The 14,181-nt window shown below is 34.1% G+C and overlaps 1 protein-coding gene across 13 annotated transcripts in view; it reads right to left on the bottom strand.

Annotated features, from left to right (window-relative positions):
* NFIB (nuclear factor I B) overlaps nt 1-14,181 on the bottom strand; it is a 232,447-nt gene that overhangs the window by 52,579 nt on the left and 165,687 nt on the right. For all 13 annotated transcript variants that reach the window (XM_073021603.1, XM_073021605.1, XM_073021599.1 and 10 more), the window contains 2 exons: nt 14,033-14,153; nt 11,672-11,790 (listed from right to left, as the gene is read on the bottom strand). In XM_073021603.1, the coding sequence (XP_072877704.1) occupies nt 11,672-11,790; nt 14,033-14,153 (240 nt within the window). The remainder of the gene's footprint in view (nt 1-11,671; nt 11,791-14,032; nt 14,154-14,181) is intronic.

Here is a 14,181-nt window from a genome sequence, read left to right on the forward strand (position 1 = left end):
AAAAAAAAAAGAAAAAGGAAAGGAAATTGAAGGATATGGTAAAATGCCATTAGATTATAAAGACAAAAAAACTTACAAAATAGCATATATCATATAAGCTCAATTTACTGCAAAAATATGTTCATAGAAACAGAACGCACTGAAATGTGGAAAAAAACACATAGAAAAACAGGCTAGCATATATACAGTCAAATATTAACAGAAGTTATCTTTTTGTGATGAGATTACAGGTGATTTTTATTTTCTTCTTCATATTTGACAGTTTGTTTTTTTAAATTCCCCACAAGTAACTATTACTTTTACTGTAAAAATTGTAAAACACATATTTTTGGGAAAACTGCTGCCTGTAGCTCCACAGAATATTATAAATAATTTCCAAAGCTGGGTTAACAATATTGAATCCTGTTATGTGTCCAACATTACACTGCAAGAAGAAAAGTTTCATATTAGTTTAGGTACTGGATGTTGCAAAACTGTAAAACGAAATGCTTAAATGTAACATTTGCAATTTAGTTGGCTACAGGCAAAACAATGTCTTTTGAAAACACAGTGAAGAAAAAAAGAGTATCTAAATATCTGTGTCTAAGGACTCCTCTAGATGTAAAATTTTATGATTGTGTGGCAAATGTGAACAAGTCCTTCCCACACACTCCAAGTTAACAAAAAGCTCTGAATGTTATGACAAGACATATGGATGTAATCCCACTACAGTAGTTTGATGATGATGCCAGATGATTCAAAAAATAATTAGCTGCCATGTTAAGAAAGTATCTCCTTATATATATATTTACATTTATCACACTCTAAAATAACACTGGAAAAAATGGCAAGCTACATTAAGAGGAGATAAGATGTCATCTTCAATTAGATTTCTCAACCATTTTTTAAAAATTTATGAAATCAGTTCCTTTTCAAACGAGAAAGTATGGTGGTCTTTGTGTTAAATAAATGAAATTCTTACTTTAATTATTGAGTTGTTTAATCTTAATTACACTTGAGCATATTATTGTATTCCTCAGTAAAGTAAAATATTTTCTAATAGTTTAAGTGTCTCTTGCCATATATTTTAACCCAAGCACAGTTAAGTAGCATGTTCCTACAAGTCTCTATTTTATCACTTCTCTATAAAAAAGGTCTTGAGGCTACACCTACACCCAATGCAAAGTTAAAGCTCAAACCTCTTTGAAGCTCACAAACACCTTCCAGAGACACTTTAAAAAATCCTTTGAATAATGAAGAACAGTGCTAAAACAATGAATGTGGAATAAATGAAAATTACTTTTTAAAAACACTTCAAAATGCTTTTGCCCACTAAGCAATTTCATTTCAACAGACAGACAATGATAAAGTATCTTGAGTAATGTGTGTAAACCTAATTTGAAAGAGAGAAAAAACATCAAACAATTATGCAGGACTTGGAGTATATTTTAGTCGCTTATTAAACATTGGCATAGGTAAACAGCTGCTATTCACCATGCCTCTCGGGAAAACCTCTTGGCTATGGAGGCTTATTAGTGTTAAGCATCTGAGAGCCATGGGCTATAAAATAAAATCAATACCATAACCTTAACTGTAAAAGTCAGAAAGATACTGGAAGAGTTCTAATTTAACAAGATTACAGATGAGTTTTCAGAGGAGAACATTTGGGGAAAAGCCATGCATTTAAAAACATTTATGCTACAAGACATCTCAAGGATTTTGTTGTTACTAATGCTGTTATTATCCACGCTGGTAATGGTTAGGGTTGATTTAACTGATGTGTTACTTTAGTGGATTTACAGGAAAGTCCTATAAATGATCTGGAACTTACTTCAAATAAAATCATTAAACTGAGGTAGTAAACTAATTGCTTGAGAACAATTATGATTTGATGTGATTTAGTGTGGTAGAAAAAGAATTACAAAAATTTTAAGGTCATCAGTTCAGCAGTTCAATGCAAATATGATTACTTTGCACAATATTCTGTTTCTCTTAATGGAAAAGTAGTCAAAATTGGTATAAATTGTAGTGTTTAAGTTCAACCTAAATCTATATATTTTTTTCCTCCAACAAATGTAAATGAAGAAAAAAAGAACATTCTGTCAATGAAATTACTATGATGGCATATTTATTATCCTAATGGTTTTAGAAATCATGTGAAATTCATCAGTACCAAAACCTCTATTTAGTAATGGACCAATTACATTTGTGAGATAATGTCAATGAAACCGAATATTGTCACAGGATAATGGTCTCCCATTGCTACATCCCTAGTCATTTAGAGAAAATAAATGTTGCCGTCTGGCTGAGTCATTTGTTTTCAAAGTAGGAGACACTGACTCCATAGCAAGGTTCTGTTATAATAATTCAATCTCTATCAATCATTTGCTGCACCAGAATGGTGCAGGACAGGACATGCATTTGTGAGAACTGCGCATTCCTCAGGTGTAAAGCAAAATATATGGGCCTTCAAGCATGTAAGTAGCCCAATTATTGTTATTCAATGAGAGTGTTTAAAATGAACACTTAAAAAATAATTTAAGAAACAGAAAACTTTCTGAATTTTCCAAAAGATCCATGTTAATGACGGCTTTGAAAAGACTCAAGTACTGAAGATCTTCAAATTCTTTGACTCCAATAGATTCAAAATCTAAAATGTTAGAACACAAAGAAACCTTAGTATACAACTTTGTTATTTTACAGATGGGAAGACTCAAGATTTACTGAAGTTAAGTGATTTGTCTAAGACCACGCCAATATTTAGAGTTTCCTAATCACAATTACAGTGCGCTAGGCATAAGGCAAAAAGACTAGAACAGAACTAAAAGAAAACATATATTTGATAATAAATATATACTTAATTTTTATATTTTGACAAATATAGCTCATTTTAAACTGGCCATATATCATACACTTCTACTAAAGACATTCTAGAACTTAGGATTATTATTTAATATCTTATTAAACGGAAAAGTGATTTTTAACCTGATTTTAGTGCAAGGACAACATGCATGAATCTCCGAGGAGTCTATGAGCCCCTATGAAGTTATGTGCATTTATCTGTATTGAAGTTTCATGCATTAAAAGAAATTGTAATAGAGGTTTTATAATTAGTTTGCAAAATCATAAACATAGTATCTCAATGACTTATTTGGGACACAGTATTATATAGTAATAATGAGCATGGGTTTCTTCAGCTAGACAGACAGGGGCTCCCATTCTACCTCTGCTACTTACGATCTGCATGATCTATGTCAAGTTTGTTAAGCATTGTAACGATCAGTTTAGTAAGCTGTAAAATGGGGTTTCTATCAGGTTTAAAAGAAAAATAGATATAAACTTAGCCGTGCACCTGACAGAAAGGGCTCAATAAATAAATGGCAACCACAAATGGCAATAGAATCTTGCTTTCCTTGTTTCATTTACATGGGCTTTTTGAAGACAGTTTTTAAATTTACATGCTTTCTTCAATAAATAAATGATATAGAAAAAGCAGGAGAGTCACCAGTATAGTCTAAAAAGAAGGTGAAAATACAAACATAATCTATGGACTAAATTTGAGTCCTGATTCAAACAAGACAAACTTTAAGTTATTCTAGGGAATTTGAACATGGATTATATGTTAGATTACATTGAGAAATTAACGTTATATTTGTTAAATTGATAATAGTACTGTGATTATGTAAAAAAAAAAAAAAAGTTCATTGTTCAAAACACTTAGATCTATTTACAAGCAAAATGCCAGATATCTGAGATTTGCTTTAAAATACTTTTAAAAACCGGGAGACAGTAAATGCGATAAGACTGGCAAAGTGTTAGTAACAGTTGAAGCTGGGTGATGGTACATTGAGGTTCACTTTACAATTCTACTTTCAGTATTCTCCAGACCAAAAGACTTCTTAAAATTGTGCATTCGTTTCAAACCAATTCTTCCCCACATTTATTCTTCAAAAGCATTCCTATCTTCAGTTTATTTTAGTACAAAAAATTTTAATCCTGGCACTAATAATAATAGTTGATTTGTTTGTGTGTGTGTGTGTAAAATTTTACCATCTCAAAATTTTGCTTTGAGAATTCTTTCAGAACCCTGAAAACTCACAAATTCATCTCTATTTTCTCATTCTAGTTCTGTTAGGTCTAACAGTGTCTTCCTTAAGCTACCCAAGAAAAGTGTCCCTCTACCAAGACTTGTGAAGCAGTGTTTAAAATCTCCTAGGCCATTTGTAAGTTTACATACTGATTCCCTAGGCAGGCTTAGGATAACAGAAAAAGAAAAAAAATCCCTTGAACAAAGATCTAGGCTCTGCCATTCATTACTTGGGACAGGACAGCCTCTCTGATCCTTGGACTACTTAGCTGTGAAACAGGAGCTTGAATTATGTCTCACTAATGATTCCAATAATTCATGATCTGTACCTGAAAAATCAATTGCTTATTGTATATGACATTGGAAGTCTTATAACTGAAATGACACTGGCTTTCCAAACTACTTCATAATAAGCTTAAACATGAACTCAATATGTAAAAAGATTTCAAATAAAACCTTTTCTCATGCAGAGAAACTTTGCATGGCACACTATGATATTATCTCCCACGGGTTTCCCACTTCCCTATTTTAAGCTGTGTTCCATCAAGCTAGAAACCCAGTATTAAATAGAAAGTTGTTATTTTTTTCAAACTAATTATCTATTGTGGTTTTTCTGCAAAATGCTGTATTTTCAAATCTTTAAGCCTCCAGAGCACAGAAATATGAGCACGACTTTTCCATATTAATCAGTACCAGCCCTGCTAACATGTATACAAGTTTACCCCATCCAAAATGCTATTCTTGATTAGAACATATGAAGGGGGAACAAACATTCGCCAATTAGGAGGTAATGTGGGGAATTCTGATGAAAGCCTTCACCAACAATTTATTGTTTTCCTTTCCATTTTAAAGAAGCTCATGTTGTGATTTTTCAATCACAGCAACATAGTTGAAGACGCATTCCTCTTCAGGGTGGAAGCATCCTTGAAGTTTGCTTTCCAATGTCAGGGTAGTACCTGGAAATTCACTTAGAGTTCTTTACTTTCAATATTTTCCATAAAAAGAAGCTAAACAAAGAAACTTAAAAATTGGGCTTGAACATCAAATCTAAACCAGCTCTCCTTCACATTCATCCATGAAAAGCATTTGTAGCTCTCTTTTTTTCTGGTTCAAAACTTTGATATTTGAATATTTGCTATTTCATCCTTGTGATACAAACTGCAGGAATGTAAGGAATTGTTGGTGCTCTATTTGGTCTCCAAATGGAACTTAAAAAGTTCTTCCAGTATGGTTACTAAGCTGTCTGCACTGCCATTTTCTAGGACTTCATTTAATGTTAATGATTCCCAGATAGCAGTTATTCAACCATTTATGAAAGCTGCTTATTCACTCAGCTCCCACAGCTCTAGAGAAATCTTCAGATTATATCATTTGTCAGACTGTGGTTTGGGCTAGAGCACTGTGTTCCAAAGTTTGAGCCTAGGATTAATGCTCCCTATAGATTCTTTGATAGAAATAAAAGGTTCTGAAGTCACAAACTTAATAAACATGTTCAGTCAAGAGCCACTCCTGGATTTTCACAGCACACAGTAGTATATTAAATATTCTGCACATTCATTTATGAATGAAAATAGCTGAAATTTTCATTACAAGAAAATTTTCCAAATTTAGCTGAACACTCTTTTGTATGTCGCATATCTTTTCACATTCCTAAACTCACAGTAGGAAATGCTGGGGGGCCTGGTGTGGTGGCTCACGCCTGTAATCCCATCACTTTGGGAGGTCCAGATAGGAGTTCCAGAACATCGTGAGCAACATAGTGAGACCCCAGCTCTACACAAAATTTAAAAATTAGCTGGGCATGGTGGCAAGTGCCTGTAGTCCCAGCTACTTGGGAGGCTAAGGTGGGAGGATCACTTGAACCTGGGAGGTCAAGGCTACGGTGAGCCATGATCGTGCCACTGCACTCCAGCCTGGGCAACAGAGCGAGAAAAAACAGAAATGCTGGCCTCGGATTCTGGTTCTGTCAGTATGCTATCACACTCTTATTTACTGTTATTTATTTCCTGATTGAGCACATAATGCTAAATTGGCATTTTTACTCTCTAGCCCCCAGTGTTCCCTTGGGCCCTTTGGCTTAATGCATTTGATATTTAACACTATATCCTAATAGAACTCTAGAATGTGAAAATCAAAATTTAGCACAACAGTTAAGACTACCTTACTAATGAGAATATTTTCAAAATTATCAAAAATAAATCTCTAGGACTTGGAAAGAAATTAAAACTTCAGAAAGACTTAACTGAGAAGACATTTATATAACAGAACTGGAGATTTTTATAAAAATTAGTATTTTTATTTTTTAGTACCTAAGATACCAGAACACAATGCCTAAATATAGCTTCAGAGTCCAGTTTAATTTTTCAAACTACTTTCCAAGTTGTAATAATATGCCAATATACTAGGTAGTGGTAGTTTTTGCCAACATGCCACTTTAATGATTTTATGTAAAGATTTACTGCTCATCGTGCTTAAAACTAAGCGAGCTCTAAAGCATGGAGTCGGTCCTCTCATAATCTTATTTATTTTAGTCCCCGTTTTTTTCTAAATAGTAAAAGTTATTTTTCCATTTGGGAGGTCAAGGGCTGGAAACTTAATTTATTTGTGTGCCCAATGCCTGCAAAAATTCCTATAATATAACAGACATTTGAGAAACCGTTCATTGAACCAAATTATCTCAAATCCCATACATGTAGAAATTAATAACATTTTACTGCATAAAGTCTTTTTGAATTTATATTTTATCTAAGATTACAGGTTGTTTAAATACTCATCTGGCTGAAAAGCTGTTCAAACTTCCATTTAGAAATCCCCAACTTCATACTGCAAATATATTTACCATGTCATATTTTTTCTCACTAAATGTCTATTAAATGTTTTAGAAGTTTTACATTCAGACTTAGATAAATTAGTGACTATCAGAATGGCAGTGGCAAACTGACCTTATAAAGAACTGTTTTCAATGTGCAAGCATGCTATTTATTTGTCTGTTAAATTACTGAGTGATACGGTTCAGCTGTGTCCCCACCCAAATCTCATCTTGTGTTGTAACTCCCACAGTTCCCACGTGACATGGGAGGAGCCTTGTGGGAGGAGACTGATTTATGGGGGCAGATCTTTCCTGTGCTGTTCTCATGACAGTGAATGAGTCTCACAAGATCCGATGGTTTTAAAAACAGGAGTTCTCTGCACAAGCTCTCTCTTTGTCTGCCGCCATCCATGTAAGACGTGACTTGCTCTTCCTTCCACCAAGATTGTGAGGCCTCCCCAGTCATGTGGAACTGTAAGTCCAGTAAACCTCTTCCTTTTGTAAATTGCCCAGTCTCAAGTATATCTTTATCAGCAGCGTGAAAATGGACTAACACACTGAGCATTGGAATACAACTGGTTTTAGTCTCATCACAGTAACTTGAATTAGAGGAAAAACTGTAACCTATCTCTTATTTTTCCTCTTATATCAAAAGTTACAAAAGATTGCTCTAAAGAAAAATTTCAAAAAAAGTACATCAACTAGGAATCGAGTCTCTGAATTGACTCAGATGGAAAAAAAATTAAGAAAGACAAGATCTTAATGTAATTTTTCATGGAGGAAGTACTAGAATAAAAGAAATGTTCAACTTGCCTGTTGATAAACTAATCTGGTTCTATTCATTAATCATTAAAATCTTAAATGAAGAAAAACAATATCCAAAAAAGAAATTTTTTAATAGACAGAGAAGCAGTCAGAAGTTTAAGACCAGGATTTACAGAAAAGACTAAGCAAGGAGAAATATTCTAGAACATAGGAAAGAAATATAACAGTTGTTGGATACCCCTTTGCTAGTGACTCAGTATTATTTTCCTTTTCATTTCCTTCTGTACATATAAAATAATATAAAGTAAAAATATAAATATTACATAATATAGATGCTGACAAATTTAATTTTCATCACTATTCATCAGGAGAAGCAAATTATATAGCCCTCTACCAAATGTTTAACACTATTAAATTATGTTTAGTTTTAAAATATTCATGTCTGTATTTGCAAAAGTATAAGTTACAATTCTCTTATAATCAGAAAGTTGTAATTTTTTGTTTTGAAGAAATGACACAAGGACATAATTAATTTATCATTGTAATATGCTAAAATAAAAATACTTTTTCATTAAGTTACTAAAATTGCATGAACATATCACTACATAAACCTAGATTTTGTATTAATATTTTGCCTGATTTAAGAACAGAATACATGTAATAATTTGGTCATATTATATCCTTTATTTTTGCCTACTCAGAATAAATCTCAATGGTTTAGGTTGGTATTTCAGATTGAAAGGGAAAGTAAAATGCCACATATTGTCCATAATTTTGTTATATTTGATTCTCATATTTAATAAATCAATTTGTTAAGGGCTATGTCAAGAATAGATTTTAATGCAAATTTAACACTAACAGAATAAGGCATACCCAGGAAATAATTAATAGTAAATTTTACGCATTTCTGCCCATTTTAAACACAAGCATATTTTAATCAACCAATAAATAGTTATTGAGTATCAATTAGTGCAGGGCTTTGTAGGAGAAAATACTATAAATACAAGACATGTCAAAGCTATTACAATGATTGGAGTGGCACTCAATATGTGCTTTAGACAACTCCCTCCATCACAGGCAAGTGTGTCTAAAGAACATCAGAAGATGGACAAGAACAACCATTGGGCATTTTATTTTGCAAATTTTTAAAAAGCAATTTTCTAAGAACAAAAGGACTGCATTGGGCTTAGCAAATTATAAAGATAGTACTGTATTGCCTGCATTTCTTCATTGTAGTTGAGTCTTCTTCCCACAATGGCTTATTGTGCACATTACAAAGTCTTCAGGGTCTTCAGAATTAAAGTGACAGAGAGAGAGAGAGAGAGAGAGAGAGAGAGAGAGAGAGAGAGTGTGTGTGTGTGTGTGTGTGTTTAAAAAGCACACTTGAGAATGAAATATTCTTCCTTACCCTTAATATAATGTGCCTTTACAGACTCCTCCAATAAGTCTAGTCATCTTGACAAAAGAAAATCACCAAGACAATACAATGATTTTACAAAGAAAAAGAATGACAGTTTCCCTTCTACTTTTCAAAAATGTTTTATAATATGATTTGAGATTGGCTTTATTCAATAGGCTTAAAGAGGAATCAATTCTTACAAAGTGACACTCTCTATAATAAAGAACACCTACACTTCTGAATAACACATCCATTCCCACACATTCACAAGGTTATTACCATTAGAATCTTTTCCAGAAGAATTTTCTGACAGGGAAACTATGGCTTTGTTTAGAATAAGCTGACAATGTCAGTAAAACAAGCAATAAAATATTAAGGGTTGAGGGTTTTGTTTTTCGTTTCATTACTGCAACTCTGGTAAAAGTCTCTATTATATCTTGCCTTCACTAATATGACTGGTGTTCTGCCTATCAATGGTTCATTTATACAACTATTTATTGTACTCCTACTATGCACCAAGTGTGTGTTAAGTGGTGGTTACAGTAGTAGTCAAAATAGATAAGGTCCCTGCTCTCACAGTGTAGACAGATTTAGACAACTAATCTCATAAATAGCTATATGATTACATATTATGAGTACAATGAAAGAACAGTACTGGGTGTTGACAGAGTAAACTAGAAGACAGAATTTAGATTGAAATTTCTCAATTTAAGCTGGGCTCTGAAGGATGACAAAGAGTTTGCCAGATAAAGAGTTAGAAGAGCATTCCAGAGGTCATAACTTACAGAAAGGTCGTGGGTGCTGAATTCCCAACTTTAAATAAAGCAGTGGGCTCAAGTGCAAGTAAGGGAAAGCAGAATGTCACCTGCCAAGGCTATGGTGGCAGACACAGGCCAGGCCTGTTGGTCATACGAGAAAATTCCCATTTTTTCCTGAGAGCAGTGGGAAGTGACTAGAGGATCTGAAGTAGGGGAAGTAATATGCTGTTATTTACGTTTTATAAAGATTTTTGCCTACTGCCTGAAAAATAGATTTGGTGGGGTCTCTCATGAGGACAGTCTCAGAGACAAAATTCCCTCTGAGGGGGGTCTCACAGTCAAACTCTCTCCAGTTGAGTTTCAAATCCTTGCATAAAATGACCCTTGTCATCTCCATTATTTTCCTCCATGTGAACCGTGTCCAGCCACATGGCACACACAGCCATTCTCAAATTTGCCTCCCCACCTAACACATGGCTATGCTTTTGTCTCAGTTCCCACCGCCACCCCCTTCAGCCTCTCACTTCTTTATTAGTTAAAATCTCAAGGAGATTTAGGTGAGATTTAGGAATTGAGCTTTGATTCAGTTGTGCTAAAGGAGGTACACTTGACTCAAAGGTCAATGTCTCCATGAAGATTTTTCATTATTCTTTAAACCCCTTGGCACTCAGGTATTAAAAATTTGAGCACCAAAAAAGGAGCACTGAATAAGGAACTGACTTTGGCCTTAACTGTTAAGGCCCAGAGTTATGTGTCTCCTAAGAGTACTCAACATAGAGTACCCCAACCCTCACCAATACATACCCAAGTCTTGGGCTGAAAACCATTATTCCTTTCTTTTCGATTTTTTTTTTCTTTGAGACAGGGTCTCACTCTGTTACCCAGGCTAGAGTACAGTGGTGCGATCACACTTACTCCAGCCTCTGCTTCCCAGGCTCAACTGATCCTCCCACCTCAGCCTCCTGAATAGCTGGTACTACAAGCGCACACCACTATACCTGGCTAATGTTTTGTATTTTTTTGTAGAGATGGGGTCTTGCCACATTGCCCAGGCTAGATTTCTTTTAATGCAGAATTATATTTAAAAGACAATTTAAAAATACATGTTTATGCGGCTGACATAAGATCTTACTTGCACACATGCTTATATATCAACAAAAACAGCCGTTAGCTAATTTTTCTATTTCCATGCTTAATAATTTCCCTCTGATTGTGGGGGAAAGCATAGATAAGTGTGATGAAATATACTAAATCCGACAGACTTTAAGAAGAGCTAAGTCTCAATCCTTCTGGGTATCAATACCCATTTCTTAAAGTTATTATTTATCCTCAAAGCTACCCTAGAACTAGGTCACAGTGTTATCTAGAAAGCATAGCTAGATTGACTCTGACACAATGTATCTTACATTACACTTTTCTTTATTGTATATGGTCTACCTACTTCCAAAAGGAATTGCAGGTTCCTTTAAATGACAACTTTCAGTTCCTGGCACTTGCAAACTGCTTAAAGTTTGGCTCCCTGCAACGCCCCATAGAGAGGAGCAGGCGGATCTAATTGAATCACAGTTTGTGGTTCTGCTGTACTCCAACCAACAAATGTAGACAGACCATAATCAGTCACATACATAATTGTGGGTTCTAAAACATCATTTTGTCTGAAGAAAAGCCCAATGAAACATGTAAATATAAGATTTTGGATAAATTAACTTTGACATTTGACTAATATATTATCTCAAAAATAATTCTACAGGAATCATTTGATGAAAACAATATATAATCCATATTGGTTTAATTATGAAATTTTGACTAAACGAAACTTAAGAAACGAGCCAACATTTTACTCATCTCTCTAGAGGCATCTCCTTATTACTCACCTTGATCTCTTTCATGCCATGTTCGACTTCCAGCAGCTGGTGAATTGGGAGAGGGGTAAAAGTCTCCTGTAGGACTTGGTTCCATATTTTCATCTATGGATATAGTTTTGGGTCTTTTGCTGTTAAAATATGGCAATAGTTATATTAATGGGATTTCTGGGAAGATGTGTACATTTGAAAGCAAATGATCTGAGAAGATCCTTACTGTGAAAATTTTCAAAAGCACAAGTAATAGTATCTCAGAATACTTACATATGCCCCCACCAATATCCTATAAAGCAGATAATTATGAAATTATGACTATAAATGTGAATTTTTTCTTTTTTTATTTGTTTGTTTTTGAGACAGGGTCTCACTCTGTTGTCCAGGCTGGAGTGCAATTGCATGACCACAACTCACTGCAGCCTCAAGCTCCTGGGCTCAAGCGATCCTCCTACCATAGCCTCCCAAATATTTAGAAACACATACACATGCTACCAAGCCTTGCAAATTTAAAAATTTGTTTGTAGAGAGGGAGTTGTCCAGGCTGGTCTTGAACTCCTAGGTTCAAGTGATCCTCCTGCCTGGGCCTCCCAAAGTACTGGGAATCCAGATGTGAGTCACTGTGCCCAGTGAATATTTTTTCTTTAATTAAATAAAAAAATTCGTATTCACACCTATCTGGCAAAACCTTTTAAAAAATCTTCAAAATTAGCTTTTTGCAGCAATAATAACCACAATGTTATAGGATTTCAGCATTGAAACTGACCTCAAAAATCATATACATAAACCAATCCCCTTGTTTTTACAAATGGGGAGACACATTTGGAGAGACTCAGTGGATTGTCCAGGGCAAGTGAATGGAAGCAGTCAGACATAAGGTAAGGATGTCTGACTTCCAGAAGTGCGCTCTTTCCACTGCACTGTGCTTCCAAGCCCTTGAATCATGTATATGTATGTCTGAGTACATTTGTAGATACTCATGATTAATATTTGACTCACAATTCTCAGAGTATTAACAGGATGTAGAAGATGGCAATTTCTATCCATGCTAAGCTTAGTTTCTTCCCAAAGTATCCAAAGTTAGACCTTACATTTTAACTCTCTTTTAAATCTAATTCTCTCGTCTATGAGTCAGCAGAAAATTTGTCTGAAACACTTAAAATGGGGAACAAATTACATGCATAAGGAAGTAACAGAGAAATGTTTTTTAAACCTTGCTTATTCTGAAAGACAGTATCTTATATAAAGTAGTCATAAAGAAAGATCTGTGTTGACAACATACTGATTTAGCAGATAAAATTTAAAAATTACTACTCACATTTTAAATTTAGAAAAACCAAAGCATTTTTAAGACTTTGATATATCAGAGACTATTTTAATGATAATAAACCAAATTATCTTGCTACATAATTTAACTATATGAAAATGGTTTAACAAGAACTGATATAAAATTGATCTTAGTTTATAAACATATAAATATGCCCAGTCCATAATTAATTCAAATTCAACGAACTTTCACTACCGACAATAGTTTAGGAAAATAAATACACAGGTATGCTTTTGTTTTTAAAAAGTTCATATTGTAAAATGAGTGTTTTGCTCTAGAATTCATGTATGCTCTTATATTTAATTACACATATATTTAATGCTCTAGAAATGAGATGGGTCTCGAAGATCTAGCTCAAATTAAAAAAAAAAAAAAAGATACATCTGTAATCTCTATTCACCCTGACTAACAATTACAATGAGATCAGTAAAAAAAATGAGAATGTTAACAGAGAAGTCAAAAGCAAAGAGAACTCTCTCTAGCTGACCCCCAACATAGACTGGTTCAACCAAATCTCAGGGAAGGTAATATTTTCATTGGTAACAGAGTGTTAATTAAATTAGTCAAAAAAAATCAGCTAATTGAAGAACTTGGCAAACTGTGGTCTTTAATTTTAAGGCTAGGTAAATGACACATTTTATTTTTTATGTTTCATTATTCTAAGCTTAGATGTAATATTTGGATAAAAGTTACCAGGAATCAGTTATAAACCAGATATCACTGCCACAGCAACATCATTTTTAAAGTCATCGAAATATTTTGTTAACTTGCAGCATTTTAATATTTCCTACAACAGGGCAAAAATCATATTAATATATTTTCCTAGTTACCTGTCCCCCTGAAAAAGATTTTTAAAACTGCTGTATAAAACAATTACATTTAATTTGTACCAGCCAAATAAATTTAACCAGGAAAGATTAAAAATCTGTGTACTATCAGCAAAAATTATTTCCCATCTCTCTTTACTTACCTACCTATCTATCTGCCTATCATCCACCTACCAACCTATGTGGGTATCAACTGAGAATATGAGCAGCCTTTCTTTCAGTTACCTGCTTGGAGGAGAAGACAGCGACCTCTGAAGATTGACCCCCGAGTTCATGTCATGATAGTATGGTTGGCTTGGGATTTCTCCAATTGGGAAGTTGACTCCAGTTCCCTGGGTTATGGGTGCTGAGGAATAAGACAAAGAAGCATTGGG

Source organism: Chlorocebus sabaeus, chromosome 12 (assembly GCF_047675955.1).
Source record: "Chlorocebus sabaeus isolate Y175 chromosome 12, mChlSab1.0.hap1, whole genome shotgun sequence".
NCBI classification, from domain to species: Eukaryota; Metazoa; Chordata; class Mammalia; order Primates; family Cercopithecidae; genus Chlorocebus; species Chlorocebus sabaeus.